Source organism: Cyanistes caeruleus, chromosome 2 (assembly GCF_971803275.1).
Source record: "Cyanistes caeruleus chromosome 2, bCyaCae1.hap1.1, whole genome shotgun sequence".
Lineage (NCBI taxonomy): Eukaryota > Metazoa > Chordata > Aves > Passeriformes > Paridae > Cyanistes > Cyanistes caeruleus.
In genome coordinates, this window is record NC_141702.1 from 109,006,831 (window position 1) to 109,029,845 (window position 23,015).

General features: G+C 45.8%; 2 protein-coding genes and 1 long non-coding RNA gene across 3 annotated transcripts in view; 1 reads left to right on the forward strand and 2 right to left on the reverse strand.

Annotated features, from left to right (window-relative positions):
• The window catches only part of LOC147655111 (TOG array regulator of axonemal microtubules protein 2-like), a 212,846-nt gene that overhangs the window by 113,469 nt on the left and 76,362 nt on the right, over positions 1-23,015 (reverse strand). The window lies entirely within an intron of this gene.
• LOC147655112 (uncharacterized) lies at positions 105-1,214 on the reverse strand. Its single transcript, XR_015282571.1, has 2 exons — positions 954-1,214; positions 105-329 (listed from the first exon to the last, which is right to left on the reverse strand). It is a non-coding gene; the product is annotated as an uncharacterized LOC147655112 (long non-coding RNA).
• Positions 1,302-23,015, forward strand: part of LOC111942689 (TOG array regulator of axonemal microtubules protein 2-like) — a 45,207-nt gene continuing 23,493 nt past the window's right edge. Inside the window, exons 1-10 of the mRNA XM_086871551.1 lie at positions 1,302-1,540; positions 2,724-2,932; positions 9,559-9,719; positions 10,962-11,008; positions 13,359-13,567; positions 15,115-15,275; positions 16,739-16,785; positions 19,132-19,343; positions 19,742-19,902; positions 21,320-21,366. Of these exons, the coding sequence (XP_086727677.1) occupies positions 1,501-1,540; positions 2,724-2,932; positions 9,559-9,719; positions 10,962-11,008; positions 13,359-13,567; positions 15,115-15,275; positions 16,739-16,785; positions 19,132-19,343; positions 19,742-19,902; positions 21,320-21,366 (1,294 nt within the window). The 5' untranslated portion in view covers positions 1,302-1,500. The remainder of the gene's footprint in view (positions 1,541-2,723; positions 2,933-9,558; positions 9,720-10,961; positions 11,009-13,358; positions 13,568-15,114; positions 15,276-16,738; positions 16,786-19,131; positions 19,344-19,741; positions 19,903-21,319; positions 21,367-23,015) is intronic.

Here is a 23,015-nt window from a genome sequence, read left to right on the forward strand (position 1 = left end):
TAGGGCAAAACTGGGAGAGAACCTCCAAATGGGGTTCACCTAGAAAAGCAAATTCAAACAGCCCCTCCCCCCAACTGGTGCAGGAAAACACATTTCCTTGGAGAGAAGTGGAAAAAACTGTTTATTTAACAGAAATGGAATAATATTAAACAATAAAACTTCTAGCTGTTCGATGAGATGGCAAATCCAGGAAAAAAAGTCCTTTTCGTGTGGTGTAGCTCAGCTTGCTCAGGTTCTTCTCAGTCTCTCCGACACCGGAAAGTGTCGAGGCCCAGGCCCTGGTGGGCCAAGGGTGTGAGATGCCGGGGTTTCTCTGGGGTTTTTTCAGTCTACAGCATGTTTGAACAGATCCAAGAATAAAGGGAAAAATAAAAAAATGCTTTTAGTATAGCTTTGAATTTTCAGGAACAGTCAAAATGAGAATTGTTTTGAGGCCGGTTTTGTAATGTTGGGTTTGGGTGTGTCTGCAGGAAAGCAAGCAGGAATAAAGCACTGCCACAATGAAGGAGAACTTTGCATGGCCAATTTACACCCTACAGCTACAATGATCATATTGGCCCACTGAATACTGGGGGCATCTAATGCAGACTGCAAAGCTTCTTTGAACATATTGGAGAGATGAGACGTGAAGAAATAGTTTAGCTGATGGAGAAAAAGGGATGAGACCCACTGGACCTTTGGCTCACAATTAGTTCTGCCAAATCAAGCATGATTAGTTTTAACTGCTCTGTGGGAGAGTATTTCAGAATGACCTGCCCCATGATATTTCCATTAAGGAGATTTTGAATTGTCAGGAACTGCCAAGATCAGAAAAGTTTTGAGGCAGATCATATTTTTGTCGGGTTTGGGTGTCTCTGCAATACGGAAAGCTGGGAATAAACCTCTGGGACAATGAAGTGGAGCAAAAGTGGAACATTTGGGTGGTCATATTCCTCCCTCCAGATATTGGCCACCTGAATTCTGGGCTCATCTGCTGGGGAGTGCAAAGCTTCTTTTACTTGCAACTCCTGGTGCCATTGTTTGTGTCCCAGCACTTTGTTGGACGTGAAGAGAAATAAACAAAATCCCACACCAGCAAGCTGCAACCCAGAACTGAGTGAGAATTACAGAAATAAAGGCCTTGGAAAGTAGCTTAGGAAAGCATTTACTTCCTAGACAGTGTGAAGCCCTCCGGCCTGGCCTGGCTGGGCCCAGGGCTGGCTGTCCTTGGGAAGGGAAAGGGATGGAGTTGGGGTGGGGGTTTTGTAGCCATGGAAACAGAACCGTGGGTGAGCGCATCACAAAGGGGCAGCCACGAGCTGGGGTTGTGACGGTTGTGCTTGACACGGACACAGCGGCAGGAGACGCGTCTGGCTCTGCCTCTCTGTGCCGACTGCTGGCGATTGGAGTCACGAGACCTTGCTCTAGGGCTGGGTAGCAAGCTCCATTCGCTGTCTACGCGGAGACCGTTCTCAAGTTCAAACCCAGATACTTCTGCGAGGCAGAAGCACGGGTTCAACCATGAACTTCACTGGAAAAGGAAAGAGCATGGAAGGAAAAGGTGAGGATAGAAAGGAGCTGAAAGGTCTGAGCTAAATGGGAAAAAATCCCACCAGATTTCAGGGAAAACTGGTCCATGGTGGTCAGTTCTGGCTCTGTAGGTGGCTGACAGATGATCCTGCAAGGATGCCCATGGCATCACAAAATTCTGTCGTTAGTTTACTCTGCGTTCTCCTTTTTGATAGTAGTCAAATCATTCATCCTGTCAGCCAGGACAGGGACAGTGGCCACAGCTGACCACAAATTGGACATGGCCATGAGATGCAAGTCCTGTTTCATTCTTTGCCATGAATGTCGGGTCTCGCAACAGATCAATTTCCTGTCCTTGCTCTGCTTGCTGATCGCATCTAACCCTGAGGACGCTATTTCTGTGTTATAAGAACACCAGCAAGGGCTCATGTGGAGAAGTTTTGTGGTTTTCAGAAACTGCACTCAGAGTTGTGTAGGGCTTTAATGGGTATTCACAGAAGGCCAACCTCAAGAAGGGATCTTTTTCACCTCTCATTTTTTGAGCAATCTACCTTTCCCATCTGACTTAATAAGTCAATATTATTCAGAAGAATTACATGCAGGTTAGTTACATGAGAGATAAAACTGAAGACAATTTCTCAATAGTTAAAAAAAATCTCTCTAGCATCTCATCAAAGAGATGTGTGGATGATAATGGTGGGAGTTCACCTAACTCACTTCTTCGAAGACTTTTGAGCATGCCTCAGCCTCACACACAGGTGAGGTGGGAGCTGGGCTGCTCTCTGGCAGGAGGAAGGGTCTTGTGCCAGCCTAGGGAGCCTGTGCTCATCCCCAGGGAACAGTTCTGCCCTGCATGTGCCCCCTGCAATGAGCTGTGCTGCTGCCAGTGCCCCGTGCAGCTGTAGGGCTGCTCAGCTGTGGGGCAGGGACAGGAGCAGGAGGCTGCATGTGCAGCTGAGCCATGGCTGCAAAGCCCAGGGCTCTGGGCTCCCTGCTGTCCCAGGCCAGCCCAGAGGCCAGGCTGTTCCTGTGGGAGCTCTGTGCAAGTGGGGCAGGGTGTCCCCTGGCCTGCCTCAAGTGGCTGAAGGCAGGAGCAGGTTTCCCTGTGCAGCTATTTAGAAGTTTGCAGCAAGTCTGTCCCATGAAATATGGAGCTCCAGATGCATTAGGTTTGCACTGCAACCAGTGTTATATTTTTTGTCTCCACTTTACAGGCCAGACTGGCTACCCTCTTGCCAAGAGATTTTCTCTGGCAAATCCTTCTGTGCTCCTTCCCTCCAAGCCAATGCCCCTCATCCCAAGGAGCTCTTCCAAGCCAATGAAGAGCTGCATCGGAGAGGACGTTACTGGGAAAAGTGGCACTGGCAATGACAATGACAGTGGAAAAGAACAGGAGTCATGTTCAGAGGGAAAAGGACGTAAGGTAAGGAGACCAAACTAAGTCATGTGTGGGAGATTTTCAGTTTCTGTGCTGTAGACAGAGCTCAGAGAGCTTTCCCTGTGGTGTGATCCCAGGGAAGCTGCTGAGCCAAGGAAGAGCTCAGCTGGACCCTGCAGGTCAGGCTGTCTTTGCAATGGGTGTGTAGTGTAGACTTCATGTCCTCAGCATCTATCAAGAGCAGGAGAGGCCTTTGAAGGGTTTCTGGGCTATGCCATGGTTCCTCCTCTGTCTTGTGGCTGAGAGAACACCCAGAAGCCGTCAGAGCATGTAAATTTGTCCACTCTGCTCAAGCAATCCTTATAAAGCAATTCCTTTAGTAACCTACGAGTATCTGTGAAGTATCTCTGTGTCTGGGTGGTGTTTTGTCTCAGCTGAGTCTGGTTGGGATGTTTGCTGGAACAGGCAGTCCTGCACAGTCAGTTCCAGGTTGTCTCAGCTTTGGAGCTGTACAGCCATGGCCTTCTGCACAGTTGTCTGTGATGTTGTTTCTAGACTTCATCAGCTTCTGGGCAGCTGTGTGCTCTGGCGTGGCTTTGTCCATAGGGAAGGGGTGGGAGGTGGCCATGGGGAGTGTTGGGTTTAAAGCAAGATAAGCACCCTGACCCACTCCAGCAGTGTCTATCCCAGCCACGCGGACCATATTCCACAGCATCAATGTGATGGACGACAAATATGGCGATTTATTACAGGGAAACTTAACATTTTATAGCCTGGGTTCACTGTGTTACTCCCATCTGCATACGTCACACCTAGGTGCTATTGGCTAATTGCAAGAGAACTTACTATCTTAGCAGAGAGGGGGTCTGCTAGCTTTCTGTTACATCCCGAGTTCTTCCGCAGCGTCAGGCCCTAACTACAACATATTTCCCCCCTCTCTATGACTAACTAATTTGCTAAAATATAAAGTGTATTAGTCTTTAAAATTCTAATGTTATTTTATATATGTATCTCTAAACACTTTATCTATTTATCTATATTAAAAAGTTTTTAAAAGTAAATAGTATAAAACTTAGTAAAATATAAAATACATTATACTTAACTAAAAACTAAAAACTTATAAAATAGATAATACAGTTTTCATTAGTAAATATAAAGCACATGCAATGACTAAGTATATTTTTAAAGCATCTGTTGCTTTTTTATAAACTGAATGTTAACTTTTTCTAATCGGTTCTTAACAAAGGGCACAAGCTTATTCAAAATACATGGTCCAAAAATTAACACGAGTAAAATCATCATAACTGGTCCAATCAGGGTAGACACCAGGGTGGTTAGCCACGGAGCTTGATCGAACCAGGATTGGAACCAGTTTTGCTGAGCTTCTCTTTCTGCTTTTTGCTGAGACAGCCTGTCTCGTAGTTCTGCCATGGTGTCTCTCACTACTCTGGTGTGGTCAGCGTAGAAGCAGCATTCTTCTTTCAGGGCAATGCAGAGGCCTCCTTGCTGCATGAACAGAAGGTCAAGACCTCACTTTTTAGTCATCTGTAGCTAAAGCAGTCTCTGTTGTTGGGTCACGATGGCAGAGACACCTGTGGCAGCACCAGCTGCTTTCAGGTTAAGCAGCACTGCCATGGTTACACCTGTCACCACTTCTCTTTTCTGAAGTTGGGTGAGTCTCTCCACTTGCAGGCTCAACTCTTCATCCAGGTGGTATAGGACTCTGGGGATGATAACAGCTAATACACAAAAGTCAACAGAGGAGTTTAAACTTTGGGTATAAATGCAAGGGCTAGACTATTAGATCATGGGTTCTCAGCCTGTACCACAAAATTGGGGCTCACTGATTCAGGTGTTATACCTATAAACAGCACAGTTACCATAAGCAGCTTACCATGTAAATGACACCATACTTGCAAACTCACAGCTAAAACTTTAACGTTAAATGAACTTTCAAAGATGCTTACACTACTTCTTAAAGAAAAATACTTATACTTTATACTAACATAACAATTACTACACAGGCTAAACATTTTACCTTAAACTATTATCTAACTACTTTTAATACACGTGCTCTGGTATATATGTAATCTAAGCGTGAAAACAATTTGCTAAAAGGATAAACACACAATTACAATTTGCTTTGTATATAGTTAGATGGAGTCTCTACACCTCTCAAATCTTCTACAGAATTTTTCCAACACGATTCAGTCCTGGAATGTTCACTGCTCCCGTGATGTCAGCTGGCAGCTGATCGGTGACTGAGGGTTTTGATGTTCAAGTTGTTTTTCAAACCCTTCTAAATCTTAAAACAAAGGATAACTGAAAAATTGGTAGAGACACAACATCATAATAACAACATAAAATTTCTGTTGGTAAACTGTGTAGTGTTCAGACACAACTGTGTCCTGGCAGCTCCACTTCTGATCCATGTCTGGAGCACCAAGGCTGTGTGATGATGTCTCTGTTCACTGGATCTCGTGTGTTCAGAGACAGACAGTCTGGTCAGATGGACAGGTGACCTTTCTGAACCTGCCAACAAAACACAGGCACTTCTCTCCTTGAAGTTAATGAATTACACTAATCAAATTGCTTTTAGGGTATCAATTTCCCCCCTTTTCCTTAAAAAATAAAAATGAAATGTATTTCTGTTCAACATTAACACAAAACTTTATATACAATTAGTAAGAACTTATAACAGTTGAAAATCAATTAATATAAAAGTACTATTAATTATTAAAACACTGCACCAGCATCTCATAGTTAATAAACAAACAAAACCAAAAATTATCAGTGAAGGATTGGATAACCAGTCCAGAAATGATTCTCCAAGTCTACTTCAAAATTGATCCAGCTGTCATATTAATAGGGTCAAATTGTTGAGTTAAAAGGTGACTCAAATACTGATTTGGTACAAGAACATCTGGATCTATTGATAAACATTCTGTCCAGGTAAAGTTAAGACTTGGCCAGGGTCTTAGACTTTAAACTGGAAAGATGTTTCTTAACTTATTTTTAAAACAAGGTTTTCAATAGCAACAGCTATGAGATGCTTACAGCACAGCAAACTGTTATAATGCATTTGTACAAAGCAAATAATTAAGATCTTTAGATACTAGACGAATTAAATCAGTCAGCAGTTGGTTTAATTTGAAGCTTCTTCAATGGCAGTTAATCTTTAGCAATGGTACATCTTACTAAAATTCTGGAAACACTGAAAAATAAGAAGTTATAACAAACAAAACTGCAAAGATTGCAACAATTCATAGAGCTCTTGATGAAATCAAGGGTGTCACAAACTGTATTTATTTTTGTCTACAAGCAGGTGGTCACCAGTGGTCCATCACAGTTGCTTCAGTTGTATCTGTCTTCATATTTCTAGGAAAACAACTATACTTTGCAATTTAGACAAGTGTTTCTAATAAAACATAAAACAATTTAAATTAAACAACATTTAAACTTAACAATAATTATTTGTAACAAAAGAAAATAACAAAACTTAACTTTTAAAGAATATCTAAGTTACACAGCTTAACTAAAAAACATTCAAGCTAACGGTAACATGGATTCACTATAAAAATTATAAAAATGTAACAAATACATCACAATTCCATGTTATCTAGCTTTGAGAATAACTCACAATAACTGCAAATGTTACCAAAAACACTCATTCACAACAAGAATTTGCCTAGTATATGTTCAAATTAATTAAAATTCTAAAGTGCAGCTTCTCTAAAGAAAAGCCACAACAACACAGGATTGGGCAAGTTGTCATTTAGCTTTTGTAGCACTTCTCAGAAACATCAAGTCCAATTTTTAAACTAAAATCAAAAATCCAAATTGGTATATATGCTGTTATATGTGTTTTATATAACAAAAAGATTCACATTAAAATTTCTTTATTAAAATTGTCAAAAACTCAACAAATGGATAATACATGGTTAACATAACTTTGAGATTACTAAAACAAAACAAAAATCTTTTAAGTTTCTTGGGATACAGAAATACAACATTTAAACTTTTTAATCTATTTTTAAAGGCGCTTCATTTAATAGAAACTTATTTTTAAATTTCAATCTTGATTGCAACAATTTGCTGATTTACAAACAATACAATTTATAAAACTTTTAATTTTTGAATTGTCTAATTAAAACCCTCTCTTTTTTATCCCTCTCCAAAATATCCAGCTTTTTGTTGTTTTTTATTGTTTTATTGCTTTGCTTTCCGCAGTTTATTGAAGTCACTGTTACTTGTTTCACCGGTGGTTGTCTTGGCAACAGCGTTTTGCCGTGTGTATTTTTTAAAGTCATCGGCGCCGAGCTACTTTTTAAATCTGAGAAAAACTCTGAAAACTCTAACTAGATAAACTCATAATTACTCAAACACAAAATTAACTCTAAAAAGATACATAAACACCTTTTAAAAACTCAGTAAATTATGACTTTGTAACAAACTCGGTATTATCCCGGCGCTTCTTCTCGGGGGGGTGGGCCTGGTGAACCGCTGGTGTCTCGGCCAAAGTCAGAACTGGCTGGTTACTTCCTGTTTTCTGTGCGTTTTTCTTGGGCCCCGGCTCCGCTACCACCCCTGTGGGCAGGCTGTTCCCTCCCCCCCGGCTCTCCACGCCTTTCCTTCCACCCTCCACTCCGCCTTTTACCCCACCTTTCCTTTCGCCTTCTTCTCCTCCTTATCTCTTTGCATTCCAATCTCTGTGTCTCTGTTCCCATTCGCCGCGTCTTATCTCTTTCACTTCACTTCTTCACATTCCTTTTCTCTCCCATCCCCCCGACTGTGCCCACCTTCCAAGGCCAGATTTAGTTCTTTGTTAGAGACATATTTTCCCGCGCTACAATTTCTTTCTCTGCGCCATCTTTATGACTTTGGGGGGATGCTTTCTTCTTATTTTTTCTGCCACACCTCTGGCTATTTCTGTTAACTTTTTCCAAAAATCTTCTGCTCTTCGCTGTTTCTCTGAGAGCAGATAAGAATTTAGGGACTGAGGGGACTCCCAGCCCCTCTCCCGGCTCAGTTGAGCTTCTCCCATCTGGGGGCTGTAAAGCTCTGACCCTAAATTTCAGGGTAGCCAGCAAACAGTTCCTTGTCGTTTCCCAAACTTGTTCAGCAAGGATTTTAGCACATCTGTCCCACACCTTAGGGCGGATAGACTTTACAAACTCACTTACAACTTCAACAACCTAAATTCTTGCAATAGCAAGCAAATTATGTTTACAACTTATTCGCAATCTAACCTTTTTTATGATTCCATCATCCTTCTGGGCCCAGGCACTTCACGCCAAGAACAGTCCAGCTCACTTGGCCGCTGTCAGCTGAACCAGGGTATCCTTGCGTTTTTAATTTCTTCTCATGCTTCTTCCCGCTTTTTTCTTCTCCCGGGATTCCGGCACCAGATGTTGGGTTTAAAGCAAGATAAGCACCCTGACCCACTCCAGCAGCGGCTATCCCAGCCGCGCGGACCATACTCCACAGCATCAATGTGATGGACGGCAAATATGGCAATTTATTACAGGGAAACTTAACATTTTATAGCCTGGGTTCACTGTGTTACTCCCATCTGCATACGTCACACCTAGGTGCTATTGGCTAATTGCAAGAGAACTTACTATCTTAGCAGAGTGGGGGTCTGCTAGCTTTCCGTTACATCCCGAGTTCTTCCACAGCGCCAGGCCCTAACTACAACAGGGGAGAACAGCCCAGAGCCCAGCCACACCATTAGCTTTGCAGCAGGGCCAGGAGCTGCAGTTGTTTTGGGTTTGCCATGGGGTGCAGGAGGAGGCAGATGGACAACAGCTTTGGCAGACTGAATGTCCAGTCAAAGGCTTGGGTACTTGGTCTCAGCCTTGCTGAGAAAGGGCCCCGTGTATCCCTGACAGGAACTGATGTTTTCACTGAAGATTGAACAGGTCCTGATTTGGCTTTTTAGCTGTGCCAGAAATGATGAGATACTAAGGAAGGGTGTGCATCTGTCCCTGCTTCCTCCACCCCCCTTCCTGGTCATGGCATGGGAGCCCTGGAGCAACTTGGGCAGGCAGAGACCTTCCAAAGAGCCACAGATCAGAGAGCTCTGCTGAACTTCCTAAATGCCAGTGAGCCTGAGATGCTGGATGTGTGGGAGCTGGAGAGCTCTGAGCATCCTGAGAGCTCAGCAGCTTCTGGCCTCAAAGGCTGCTGGGGAACTGTAGGAGGGAAGGGCAGCAGCAGAAGGAATGAGGGGCTTGAGAAAAGCAGGTTTTGCCATCCTGCAGAATGGCTTTGTGGGGACGTGGCTGGAGATCAGCAGTGGTTGTTAGGTGCTTTAGGGGCAGGGAGTTTATAGGGATCTAAATGCCTTCCCATACATCCAAAAGGCCAGTGGAGGCATCGTCACCTGAGAACATCTTAATGTCAAAAACGTGGATGATTCCCAGCTGGGAATGCAGTCACACTCGTACAGAAGTGAGCATGAGGGGAGAGGTGGTAAATGTGTGACATGATCTCTCCCCCACCAGCTGCCTGTCCTAGGGCACCATTCTCCATCCTGGACCAAGCTGCTCTATCAATCTGACTTGTCTTTTCCTGCCAGGTCCAATTGAAGAATTTGGCTAAATATATTGAGGCATGAGGGGTACAAGGCTGGATGCTTGATTGTGAGCACTGTGATTTGCTCTTTGCAGGCTTCCTTGCTGTATCCCACTGAAGGGGATAAGAAGAAGGAATCACTGGGACTGCCTTTGATCCCCCCGATACGCAGGGCAGTAAGTCCCGATGTTGGCAGTGCTGCAGGGTCTCTGCAAAGCTCTCTGCAGCTGGATGTGCAAGAGTCCCAGGAGATGAGGTAAGCCAAGGTGTCTGCTGCTCCAGTGTGCTGTTCACCTCGCTCTTCCCATCTCGTGAGGTTATTTTGCACAGTCAGCTCTGCCATGTATTTAGGCAAACCTCTGTGTATTCAGCATTTGGCCCTATCTGTGGTGATCCAGCCCAGTGTCAAACCCAGCACCATATGGCCCAAGAGTAGAGGTGGTGGTGGGGAAGAGGAGGCAGGGCTGAAAAGCACCTCAAGACAGGTCCTCTTCTGGACCTGGCTGTTGATTCCCTCTGTAATGTTTGCAGTGTCATTTGGGAACTGTATTGCATGGGTCTGGATGCTGCAGATCTTTGAATACTGTGATCCTTCACTGTCAACTTCTGCAGACACATTAACATGTTTGCGCAAATATTGGCTACTTTAGAGGTGTCTGCAAATTTGGGTGTTGTTTCTGTAAATGTTAGATGTAACTTTTCTGTGCCTGGACCTCCACTGTGAAATGAGATCCCAGAGAAATTCTGGGGGATGTGCATATAATCCGATCCACATTTAATATTTCGGTGATGGCTTAAGATCAAAGAGGGCAAGGCACTAGATAAGAGGAATAGGACTGTACCTGATAGAAAGATATTGGCTTGGAGAAGTGTGAGAAAATGTAGCGGTCAAGCTTATCTGAGTGATAACAATAAAGAAGGAGTCTCAGAAGTATCACTCACATTGAAAATCTTCTGTAGGGCTTTTAAAGTGCAATCTCAATATCCTGTCCATAGCAGCTGTGTGTGAAAAAGCATGTTTTGTCTTGAAAGAGCAAGGAGGTGTAACATTCTCAGGAGACAGCAGTGCTCTGACCACATGGAGCACAAGACTGTCACCAGTGTAAGGCACAAACAGGCAAAGTCAAGCTTTGCAGCAGTACAAAAGCAGCTGCCCTCCATAGAGCCTCGTGTCTCAGCTCAGCAGCTCTTGCTGCTTCAGAGGGGCTGTAGGAGCCACTTGGCTCCAAAAGGAGAGACAGCAGAATTGGGGGGTTATGATACAAGTTGAAGAATGACTGCTGTGTTTCAGCCGGAGCTTGGCCAGCTCTGTCTGTCTCCAGCAACTGAGAGCTTAAGGACAATGAATCAGCTTTGCATCTTGTTTAGTTTCTGTGTTACATTTCCTTCTTCATCACAAAGACCACGCTAAGAAGGGTTGTCTCCTTTCATGCTACACACATTCCCTCCTTTCTCTTTCTATCTCCTCATATGGTCTTTTGTCTTCCATTTTCTCAAGGTCCACACCCAGCAGCAGAAGCAAGGACATGAAATCTCAACATACAGGTAGGTACAGGACATGTCTGTCCTCAAATGACCATTGGAATTTTGACTCAGAGGTGACATTTTGAATGGTTGGTTTAAAATAATTCTCTTCAAAATTTCTTTAACTTGTTTTCAATTTCTTGATGGGCTCCGTGGACTCTTGGAGAGCTCAGTTACTGGGAGTGTGCTCTGGTGTTGCAGTGAGAAGTCCTCCAGTGTGAAGTGTTAAATGGCAGGAGCTGGAGTGGTACCTTTGGGCCCTGGAAATGCAGTGCAGGAAAAGGAAAGATTCTACTCCATCCACCACTTGCCCTTTATCTCCCTGAAACATTTCCAGTGTCACAGTTAGTAGAGAATAAGCAGGCATTGAGCATGAAATGGGAAATATTCCCAGTCCTTCTTCCTGCCCTTGAAGGAGAAAATCTTTCCTTGCGGCACTTACTGAGCTGAACCCTTTGAGATCTGAAGGAGATTCATGGACATTGCCTGGTTCTGCACTGGGAGAAATAGGGAAACCTCCTCTGAGGGAAAGTCCTTGTGAAATTTCCAGTTAAGGAGAAGGAGGTTTCCGAATGGATGCAGCCTATGCAGGGTCTGAGTTTGTCATCCTCTGACAGCACAAGCCCAAAGCCACCTATGGCAGGTTCACCATGACAAATCTCTTCCCCGACTCTCTCTGCCTGGGTCAGTGCTGCAGGCTGAGGCTGCAGGAGGAGATGCCTTCTGCCTTGTCCCTCCCTGCCTGCCTTGCCTGATCCCTGACAAGTAGAATTGTGCCAGACAAAATGCAGTCTCTGGTGCATCTGTGTCAGCCAATGCTTTCAAGTTGAAAGCCTCAATGAAAGTCTGTTGTTGTTCCTTTGCCATCTCTGGGCATTTACTGATAGGAGAGATGAGACTTGAAGACATAATTTTGCTGCTGCAGGAAAAGGGATCAGATGTCCTGGTCCCTTTGCTCAGGGTTTGTTCTGCCAAATCCTGGGTACAGCCCCTTTGGAAAGACTCCTTAATTGCTGATATGCAGCTGCAATGCTGAATGCAGTTGGGGAGAATTACTGCTCAGTACTGCTCAGGTGACATTTTTGCTGGATTGATTCTGGCCTAGAAATTACCTATCTCATCAAAGGTTGCCAGATGCTCTTTTGTAAATGACGTCACCATTGTACTGGGATAAAGAAACACAGATTTTATCCGTGTCTTCTTTTTCTGCTCTACACTCTGCTGTTTGCATTTAGGAAATTCTTAATGGTTTTTAACTGCCATGGTCAGAAATGTTTTGTTGCAGGTGATCTTTGTGTTGGTATTTGGTGTCTCTGCAGGAAAGAAAGCAGGGAATAAACCCCAGGGGCAGGGAATCAGAGCAAATTGCAATGTTGGAAAATGAATTTGTTCGCTCCACATTTGGGCTCCTTGAACACTGAGGACATGTGAAGGGGAGTACAAAGGTTCATTCACTTCTAACATGGGCTGCCACTGTTCATGTGCCAGCACTTCCTTAGTTGTGAAGAGAAATAAAAGCAACCAACAAATCCCCACCCTGAACTGAGTGGGAGTTACAGAAACAAGGGCGATGAAAACGAGCTTTGGAAAGCAATGACTTCCTAGGTGTAGTTGTCAAATTCTGGAGACCGCTGTGTCTGGCATCTCTTTGGAGGAAGGAAAGAGGTCCCAAAGTAGTGGATGGGCAATGAGCAACACATAAGCAAAGTAGTAGAAGCTGTGTCTCCTGGCTTGCCAGCTCTATACCGTTCAGAGGAATTCTAGTGATGCTAGTTTCATGAAAAATAAAAAACAAAGCGATCTTCGGAATAATTCAAAACCCTCCTGGATGGTTCATGCATTAGATGGATTGATTGTAAAGGGGGGAGTTCACCTAACTCACTTCTTCCCTTTTGAGCATGCCTCAGCCATGAGGTAAGGTGGGAGCTGGGCTGCTCTCTGGCAGGAGGAAGGGTCTTGTGCCAGCCTAGAGAGCCTGTGCTCATCCCCAGGGAACAGTTCTGCCCTGCATGTGCCCCCTGCAATGAGCTGTGCTGCTGCCAGTGCCCCGTGCAGCTGTAGGGCTGCTCAGCTGTGGGGCAGGGACAGGAGCAGGAGGCTGCATGTGCAGCTGAGCCATGGCTGCAAAGCCCAGGGCTCTGGGCTCCCTGCTGTCCCAGGCCAGCCCAGAGGCCAGGCTGTTCCTGTGGGAGCTCTGTGCAAGTGGTAGCAGGGTGTCCCCTGGCCTGCCTCAAGTGGCTGAAGGCAGGAGCAGGTTTCCCTGTGCAGCTATTTAGAAGTTTGCAGCAAGTCTGTCCCATGAAATATGGAGCTCCAGATGCATTAGGTTTGCACTGCAACCTGTGTTATATTTTGTGTCTCCACTTTACAGGCCAGACTGGCTACCCTCTTGCCAAGAGATTTTCTTTGGCAAATCCTTCTCTGCTCCTTCCCTCCAAGCCAATGCCCCTCATCCCAAGGAGCTCTTCCAAGCCAATGAAGAGCTGCATCGGAGAGCACGTTACTGGGAAAAGTGGCACTGGCAATGACAATGACAGTGGCAAAGAACAGGAGTCACGTTCAGACGGAAAAGGACGTAAGGTAAGGAGACCAAGCTAAGTCATGTGTGGGAGATTTTCAGTTTCTGTGCTGTAGACAGAGCTCGGAGAGCTTTCCCTGTGGTGTGATCCCAGGGAAGCTGTTGAGCCAAGGCAGAGCTCAGCTGGACACTGCAGGTCAGGCTGTCTTTGCAATGGGTGTGTAGTGTAGACTTCATGTCCTCAGCACCTATCAAGAGCAGGAGAGGCCTTTGAAGGGATTCTGGGCTATGCCGTGGTTCCTCCTCTGTCTTGTGGCTGAGAGAACACCCAGAAGCAGTCAGAGCATGTAAAGTTGTCCACTCTGGCCAAGCAATCCTTCTACATTTAGTAACCTACGAGTATCTGTGAAGCATCTCTATGTCTGGGTGGTGTTTTGTCTCAGCTGAGTCTGGTTGGGATGTTTGCTGGAATAGGCAGTCCTGCACAGTCAGTTCCAGGTTGTCTCAGCTTTGGAGCTGTACAGCCATGGCCTTCTGCACAGTTGTCTGTGATGTTGTTTCTAGACTTCATCAGCTTCTGGGCAGCTGTGTGCTCTGGCGTGGCTTTGTCCATAGGGAAGGGGTGGGAGGTGGCCATGGGGAGAACAGCCCAGAGCCCAGCCACACCATTAGCTTTGCAGCAGGGCCAGGAGCTGCAGTTGTTTTGGGTTTGCCATGGGGTGCAGGAGGAGGCAGATGGACAACAGCTTTGGCAGACTGAATGTCCAGTCAAAGGCTTGGGTACTTGGTCTCAGCCTTGCTGAGAAAGGGCCCCGTGTATCCCTGACAGGAACTGATGTTTTCACTGAAGATTGAACAGGTCCTGATTTGGCTTTTTAGCTGTGCCAGAAATGATGAGATACTAAGGAAGGGTGTGCATCTGTCCCTGCTTCCTCCACCCCCTTTCCTGGTCATGGCATGGGGTCCCTGGAGCAACTTGGGCAGGCAGAGACCTTGCATTGAGCCGCAGATCAGAGAGCTCTGCTGAACTTCCTAAATGCCAGCGAGCCTGAGATGCTGGATGTGTGGGAGCTGGAGAGCTCTGAGCATCCTGAGAGCTCAGCAGCTTCTGGCCTCAAAGGCTGCTGGGGAACTGTATGTAGGAGGGAAGGGTAACATCAGAAGGCATGATGGGCTTGGGAAAAGCAGGTTTTGCCATCCTGTAGAATGGCTTTGTGGGGACGTGGCTGAAGATCAGCAGTGGTTGTTAGGTGCTTTAGGGGCAGGGAGAGAATTTGGATCTAAGCACTTACCTATGCATCCAAAAGGCCAGTGGAGGCACTGTTACTGGAGCACATCTTGATGTCAAACATGTGGATGCCAGCTGGGAATGTAGCCAGACTTGTACATATGTGAGCATGAGGGGAGAGGTGGCAAATGTGTGACATGATCTCTCCCCCACCACCTCCCTTTCCTACAAAACCATTCGCCATGCTGGGCCAAGCTGCTCTATCAGTCTTGTTTTTTTCTGCCAGGTCCCAGAGGAGAATGTCACTAAATGTCTTGAGGCATGTCTTGAAGGGGACAAGACTGGATGCTTGATGTGAGCATTGTACTCTACTCTTTTCAGGCTTCCTTGCTGTATCCCACTGCAGGGGATAAGAAGAAGGAATCACTGGGAATGCCTTTGATCCCCCCGATACGCAGGGCAGTAAGTCCCGATGTTGGCAGTGCTGCAGGGTCTCTGCAAAGCTCTCTGCAGCTGGATGTGCAAGAGTCCCTGGAGATGAGGTAAGCCAAGGTGTCTGCTGCTCCAGTGTGCTGTTCACCTCGCTCTTCCCATCTCGTGAGGTTATTTTGCACAGTCAGCTCTCCCATGTATTTAGGCAAACCTCTGTGTATTCAGCATTTGGCCCTATCTGTGGTGATCCAGCCCAATGTCAAACCCAGCACCATATGGCCCAAGAGCAGAGGTGGTGGTGGGGAAGAGGAGGCAGGGCTGAAAAGCACCTCAAGACAGGTCCTCTTCTGGACCTGGCTGTTGATTCCCTCTGTAATGTTTGTGGTGTCATTTGGGAACTGTATTGCATGGGTCTGGATGCTGCAGATCTTTGAACACTCTGATCCTTCACTGTCAACTTCTGCAGCCACAAGAATATGATTGGACAAATATTGGAAATTGTTAAGCTGTCTGCAAATTCCGGTGCTCATTCTCTAAAGTCAGGCGCCATAGTTCATGTGCCAGCATTTAGAAAACAATAAAATTCTTTTTTTAAAAATATACTGACAAACCCCAACACAGAACTGAGTGGGTGTTACAGAAACAAGGGCTATGAAAAATATCTTTGGGAAGTAATTACTTGCTAGATGTAATTGTCAAATTCTGGAGATCATTGTGTGTTCCCAACTGTTTGAAAGAAAAGAGATCCCAAAGTAAACCTAAGGTGCAATTTCTCTGTGCCTGGACCACCACTATGAAATGAGATCCCAGTGATGTTTTGGGGAATAGATGTATAATCTGATCAACATTTAGTATTTCAGTCTGGGCTTCAGATCAAAAAGAGCAAGGTGCTGGAGAAGAGTTTTAGGACTGTACCTGATGGCAAAATATTGGCTTGGAGAAGTGTGAGAAAATGTAGCGGTCAAGCTTATCTGAGTGATAACGATAAAGAAGGAGTCTCAGAAGTATCATTCTAATTGAAAATCTTCTGTAGAGCTTTTAAAGTGCAATCTGAATATCCTTCTCTAACAGCTGTGTGTGAAATAGCCTTTTTCTTCTTGAAAGAGCAACGAGGTGTAACATCATTCTCAGGAGACAGCAGTGCTCTGACCACATGGAGCACAAGACTGTCACCAGTGTAAGGCACAAGCAGGCAAAGTCAAGCTTTGCAGCAGTACAAAAGCAGCTGCCCTCCATAGAGACTCGTGTCTCAGCTCAGCAGCTCTTGCTGCTTCAGAGAGGCTGTAGGAGCCACTTGGCTCCAAAAGGAGAGACAGCAGAACTGGGGGGTTATGATGCAAGTTGAAGAATGACTGCTGTGTTTCAGCCGGAGCTTGGCCAGCTCTGTCTGACTCCAGCAACTGAGAGCTTAAGGACAATGAATCAGCTTTGCATCTTGTTTAGTTTCTGTGTTGCATTTCCTCCTTCATCACAGTGACCAAGCTAAGAAGAGTTGCCTCCTTTCATGCTTCACACATTCCCTCCTTTCTCTTTCTTCCTCCTCATCTGTTCTTTTGTCTTCCATTTTCTCAAGGCCCAGATCCACCAGGAGAAACGAAGATGACAACTCTGAAGAAGGAGGTAGGTACAGGACATGTCTGTCCTCAAATGACCATTGGAATTTTGACTCAGAGGTGACATTTTGAAAGCTTGGTTAAAAATAATTAATTTTAAAATTTATTTGACTTCATTTCAATACCTTGATGGGCCCAGTGGTCTCCTGGAGAGTCCAGTCACAGGGAGTGTGCTCTGGTGGTGCAGTGAATAGGCCGCCAGTGTGAAGTGTTGAATGGCAGGAGCTGGAGTGGTACCTTTGGGCCCTGGAAATGCAGTGCAGGAAAAAGAAACAATCTACTCCACCTAGCACTTGCCCTTTATCTCCCTGCAGCATTTCCAGAGTCACAGTTAGTAGAAAATGAGCAGGCATTGAGCATGAAATGGGAAATGTTCCCAGTCCTACGTCCTGCCCTTGAAGGAGAAAACCTTTCCTTGGGGCACTTTCTGGGCTGAACCCTTTGAGATCTGAAGGAGATCCATGGACATTGCCTGGTTCTGCACTGGGAGAAATAGAGAAACCTCCTCTGAGGGAAAGTCCTTGTGAAATTTCCGATTTAGGAGAAGGAGGTTTCCAAATGGATGCAGCCTATGCAGGGTCTGAGTTTGTCATCCTCTGACAGCACAAGCCCAAAGCCACCTATGGCAGGTTCACCATGACAAATCTCTTCCCCGACTCTCTCTGCCTGGGTCAGTGCTGCAGGCTGAGGCTGCAGGAGGAGATGCCTTCTGCCTTGTCCCTCCCTGCCTGCCTTGCCTGATCCCTGATAGGCAGAATTGTGCCAGACAAAATGCAGTCTCTGGTGCATCTGTGTCAGCCAGTGCTTTCAGGTTGAAAGCCTCAATGAAAGTCTGTTGTTGTTCCTTTTTCATCTCTGGGCATTTACTGTTAGGAGAGATGAGACTTGAAGACATAATTTTGCTGCTGCAGGAAAAGGGATCAGATGTCCTGGTCCCTTTGCTCAGGGTTTGTTCTGCCAAATCCTGGGTACAGCCCCTTTGGAAAGACTCCTTAATTGCTGATATGCAGCAGAGATGCTGAATGCAGTTGGGGAGAATCACTGCTCAGTATTGCTCAGGTGACATTTTTGCTGGATTAGTTCTGACTAGAAATTACCTACCTCATCAAAGGTTGCCAGATGCTCTTTTGTAAATGACGTCACCATTGTACTGGGATAAAGAAACACAGATTTTATCCGAGTCTTCTATTTATGCTCTACACTCTGCTGTTTGCATTTAGGAAATTCTTAGTGGTTTTTAACTGCCATGATCAGAAATGTTTTATTGCAGGTGATCTTTGTGTTGGTATTTGGCAGGAAAGCAAGCAGGGAATAAACCCCAGGGGCAGGGAATCAGAGCAAATTGCAATGTTGGAAAACCAAATTTTCCCTTACATATTTGGGCTCCTTGAACACTGAGGACATGTGAAGGGGAGTACAAATGTTCATTCACTTCTAACATGGGGTACCACTGTTCATGTGCCAGCACTTCCTTTGCTGTGTAGAGAAATAAAAGCAACCAACAAAACCCCACCCTGAACTGAGTGGGAGTTACAGAAACAAAAGCCATGAAAACGAGCTTTGGAAAGCAATGACTTCCAAGGTGTAGTTGTCAAATTCTGGAGACCACTGTGTCTGGCAACTCTTTGGAGGAAGGAAAGAGGTCCAAAAGTAGTGGATGGGCAGTGAGCAACACATAAGCAAAGTAGCAGAAGCTGTGTCTCCTGGCTTGCCAGCTCCATACAGTTCAGAGGAATTCTAGTGATGCTAGTTTCATGAAAAATAAAAAACAAAGCGATCTTCGGAATAATTCAAAATCCCCCTGGATGGCTCATGCATTAGATGGATTGATTGTAAAGGTGGGAGTTCACCTAACCCACTTCTTCCCTTTTGAGCATGCCTCAGCCATGAGGTAAGGTGAGAGCTGGGCTGCTCTCTGGCAGGAGGAAGGGTCTTGTGCCAGCCTAGAGAGCCTGTGCTCATCCCCAGGGAACAGTTCTGCCCTGCATGTGCCCCTTGCAATGAGCTGTGCTGCTGCCAGTGCCCCGTGCAGCTGTAGGGCTGCTCAGCTGTGGGGCAGGGACAGGAGCAGGAGGCTGCATGTGCAGCTGAGCCATGGCTGCAAAGCCCAGGGCTCTGGGCTCCCTGCTGTCCCAGGCCAGCCCAGAGGCCAGGCTGTTCCTGTGGTAGCTCTGTGCAAGCGGGACAGGGCTTTTCCTCTGGAGTGCTTCAAGGGTCTTCATGCCTGGAAATGTCAACTTGTGCAGCTATTTAGGAGTTTTCAAGAAGTCTCTCCCACAAAATATGGAGCTTCAGATGCTTTAGGTTTGCTTTGCCACCTCATTTACATTTTTTTTTTGTTTCTTCTTTGCAGGGCTGACTAGGTTCATTTTTTCCAAATCTTTCCGGCGATCTCCTTCTATGCTCCTTGCCTCCGCTCTGTTTCCTCCCAGCTGGAAAACCTCTCAGTCTTCCAACAGAAGAGAAATGTGCAGCGTTGAGAAGGAGAGTGGGAAAAATGGCAGTGGCTACGATGAAGACACCAGAGAAAGAGAGGAGCTGAAGTCAAAAGGAAAAAGGTGTAAGGTAAGGAGACCAAGCTATGTCCTGTGTGGGAGATTTTCAGTCGATGTGCTGCCGACAGAGCTTGGAGAGCTTTCCCTGTGAAGTGAGTCCAGGGAAGCAGCTGAGCCAAGGAAGAGCTCAGCTGGACACTGAGCTTCAGGATGTCTTTGCAATGGGTGTGTGGTACTGACTTCACATTTTCAGTGTGTAACAATAGCAGGAGAGGACTTTGAAGGGTTTCTGGGTTCTCCCTCAGCACTTCCCTTTGCATTCCCAATCCTGGGCCAAGCTGCTCCATCAGTCTGATTTCTGTTCTCCTGCCAGGTTCCAGTGAAGAACATGGCTAAATGTCTTGAGGCATGTCTTGAGGGGGACAAGACTGGATACTTGATGTGAGCACCGTGTTCTACTCTTTGCAGGCTTCCTTGCTGTATCCCACTGAAGGGGATAAGAAGAAGGAATCACTGGGACTGCCTTTGATCCCCCCGATACGCAGGGCAGTAAGTCCCGATGTTGGCAGTGCTGCAGGGTCTCTGCAAAGCTCTCTGCAGCTGGATGTGCAAGAGTCCCAGGAGATGAGGTAAGCCAAGGTGTCTGCTGCTCCAGTGTGCTGTTCACCTCGCTCTTCCCATCTCGTGAGGTTATTTTGCACAGTCAGCTCTCCCATGTATTTAGGCAAACCTCTGTGTATTCAGCATTTGGCCCTATCTGTGGTGATCCAGCCCAATGTCAAACCCGCCACCATATGGCCCAAGAGCAGAGGTGGTGGTGGGGAAGAGGAGGCAGGGCTGAAAAGCTCCTCAAGACAGGTTCCCTTCTGGACCTGGCTGTTGATTCCCTCTGTAATGTTTGTGGTGTCATTTGGGGACTGTATTGCATGGGTCTGGATGCTGCAGATCTTTGAGTACTGTGACCCTTCACTGTCAACTTCTGCAGCCACAAGAATATGATTGGACAAATATTGGCAAATATGGAGGTGTATGCAAATTCCTGTTCTGATTCTTGTACTTTTATAGTCATGTGCTGTAGTTTATTTGCCAGCACTTATATTTTGAGAAGAAAAATATACTGACAACACCCAACGCAGAACTAAGTGGGGGTTACGGAAACAAGGGTGATGAAAACTAGCTTTGGGAAGCAATTACTTCCTAGATGTAACTGTCAAATTCTGGATACCATTATGTGTTGCCATCTGTTTTGTGCATGGGCCTCCACTTAGAAATGAGTTCCCAGAGATGTTATGAGATAGAGCTGCATAACCCATGTGATGTTTAATATTTCAGTCTGGGCTTAAGATCAAAAAGAGCAAGGTGCTGGAGAAGAGGTATAGGACTGTAGCTGATGGAAAGATATTAGCTTGGAGAAGTGTGAGAAAATGTAGCTGTCATGCTTGACTGAGTGATAACGATAAAGAAGGAGTCTCAGAAGTATCACTCACATTGAAAATCTTCTGTAGGGCTTTTAAAGTGCAGTGTAAATATCCTGTCCATAGCAGCTGTGTGTGAAAAAGCCTAGTTTTTCTGGAAAGATCAAGGAGATGTAATATTATTCTCAGGAGACAGCAGTGCTCTGACCACATGGAGCACGAGTCTGTCACCAGTGTAAGGCACAAGCAGGCAAAGTCAAGCTTTGCAGCAGTACAAAAGCAGCTGCCCTCCATAGAGACTCGTGTCTCAGCTCAGCAGCTCTTGCTGCTTCAGAGAGGCTGTAGGAGCCACTTGGCTCCAAAAGGAGAGACAGCAGAACTGGGGGGTTATGATGCAAGTTGAAGAATGACTGCTGTGTTTCAGCCAGAGCTTGGCCAGCTCTGTCTGACTCCAGCAACTGAGAGCTTAAGGACAATGAAACAGCTTTGCATCTTGTTTAGTTTCTGTGTTGCATTTCCTCCTTCATCCCAGTGACCATGCTAAGAAGGTTTGCTTCCTTTCATGCTTCACACATTCCCTCCCTTCTCTTTCTTCCTCCTCATCTGTTCTTTTGTCTTCCATTTCCTCAAGGTCCACACCCAGCAGCAGAAGCGAAGATGATGACTCTGAAGAAGGAGGTAGGTACAGGGCATGTCTGTCGTCAAATGACCATTGGAATTTTGACACAGAATTTGTATTTTGAATGGTTGGTTAAAAATAATTCTCTTCAAAAATTCTTCAAATTGATATCAATGCATTGATGTGCTCAGTGGACTCCTGAAGAGCCCAATCACTGGGAGTGTGCTGTGGTCGTGCAGTGAAAATTCCTCCAGTGTGAGGTGTTGTGTGGCTGAGCTGGAGTGGTACCTTGGGGCCCTGGAAGTGCAGTGCAGGAAAAGGAAACATTCCTCTCCATCCAGCACTTGCCCTTCATCTCCCTGCAGCCTTTCCAGTGTCACAGTTAGTAGAGAATAAGCAGGCATTGAGCATGAAATGGGAAATGTTCCCAGTCCTTCTTCCTGCCCTTAAAGGAGAAAACCTTTCCTTGCAGCAGTTTCTGAGATGAACCCTTTGAGATCTGAAGGAGATTCATGGACATTGCCTGGTTCTGCACTGGGAGAAATAGGGAAACCTCCTCTGAGGGAAAGTCCTTGTGAAATTTCCGATTTAGGAGAAGGAGGTTTCCGAATGGATGCAGCCTATGCAGGGTCTGAGTTTGTCATCCTCTGACAGCACAAGCCCAAAGCCACCTATGGCAGGTTCACCATGACAAATCTCTTCCCCGACTCTCTCTGCCTGGGTCAGTGCTGCAGGCTGAGGCTGCAGGAGGAGATGCCTTCTGCCTTGTCCCTCCCTGCCTGCCTTGCCTGATCCCTGACAAGTAGAATTGTGCCAGACAAAATGCAGTCTCTGGTGCGTCTGTGTCAGCCAATGCTTTCAAGTTGAAAGCCTCAATGAAAGTCTGTTGTTGTTCCTTTGCCATCTCTGGGCATTTACTGATAGGAGAGATGAGACTTGAAGACATAATTTTGCTGCTGCAGGAGAAGGGATCAGATGTCCTGGTCCCTTTGCTCAGGGTTTGTTCTGCCAAATCCTGGGTACAGCCCCTTTGGAAAGACTCCTTAATTGCTGATATGCAGCTGCAATGCTGAATGCAGTTGGGGAGAATCACTGCTCAGTATTGCTCAGGTGACATTTTTGCTGGATTAGTTCTGGCCTAGAAATTACCTACCTCATCAAAGGTTGCCAGATGCTCTTTTGTAAATGATGTCACCATTGTACTGGGATAAAGAAACACAGATTTTATCCGTGTCTTCTTTTTATGCTCTACACTCTGCTGTTTGCATTTAGGAAATTCTTAATGGTTTTTAACTGCCATGATCAGAAATGTTTTGTTGCAGGTGATCTTTGCGTTGGTATTTGGCGTCTCTGCAGGAAAGCAAGCAGGGAATAAACCCCAGGGGCAGGGAATCAGAGCAAATTGCAATGTTGGAAAACCAAATTTTCCCTTACATATTTGGGCTCCTTGAACACTGAGGACATGTGAAGGGGAGTACAAAGGTTCATTCACTTCTAACATGGGGTGCCATTGTTCATGTGCCAGCACCTCCTTAGTTGTGAAGAGAAATAAAAGCAACCAACAAAACCCCACCCTGAACTGACTGGGAGTTACAGAAACAAGGGCGATGAAAACGAGCTTTGGAAAGCAATGACTTCCTAGGTGTAGTTGTCAAATTCTGGAGACCACTGTGTCTGGCAACTCTTTGGAGGAAGGAAAGAGTTCCCA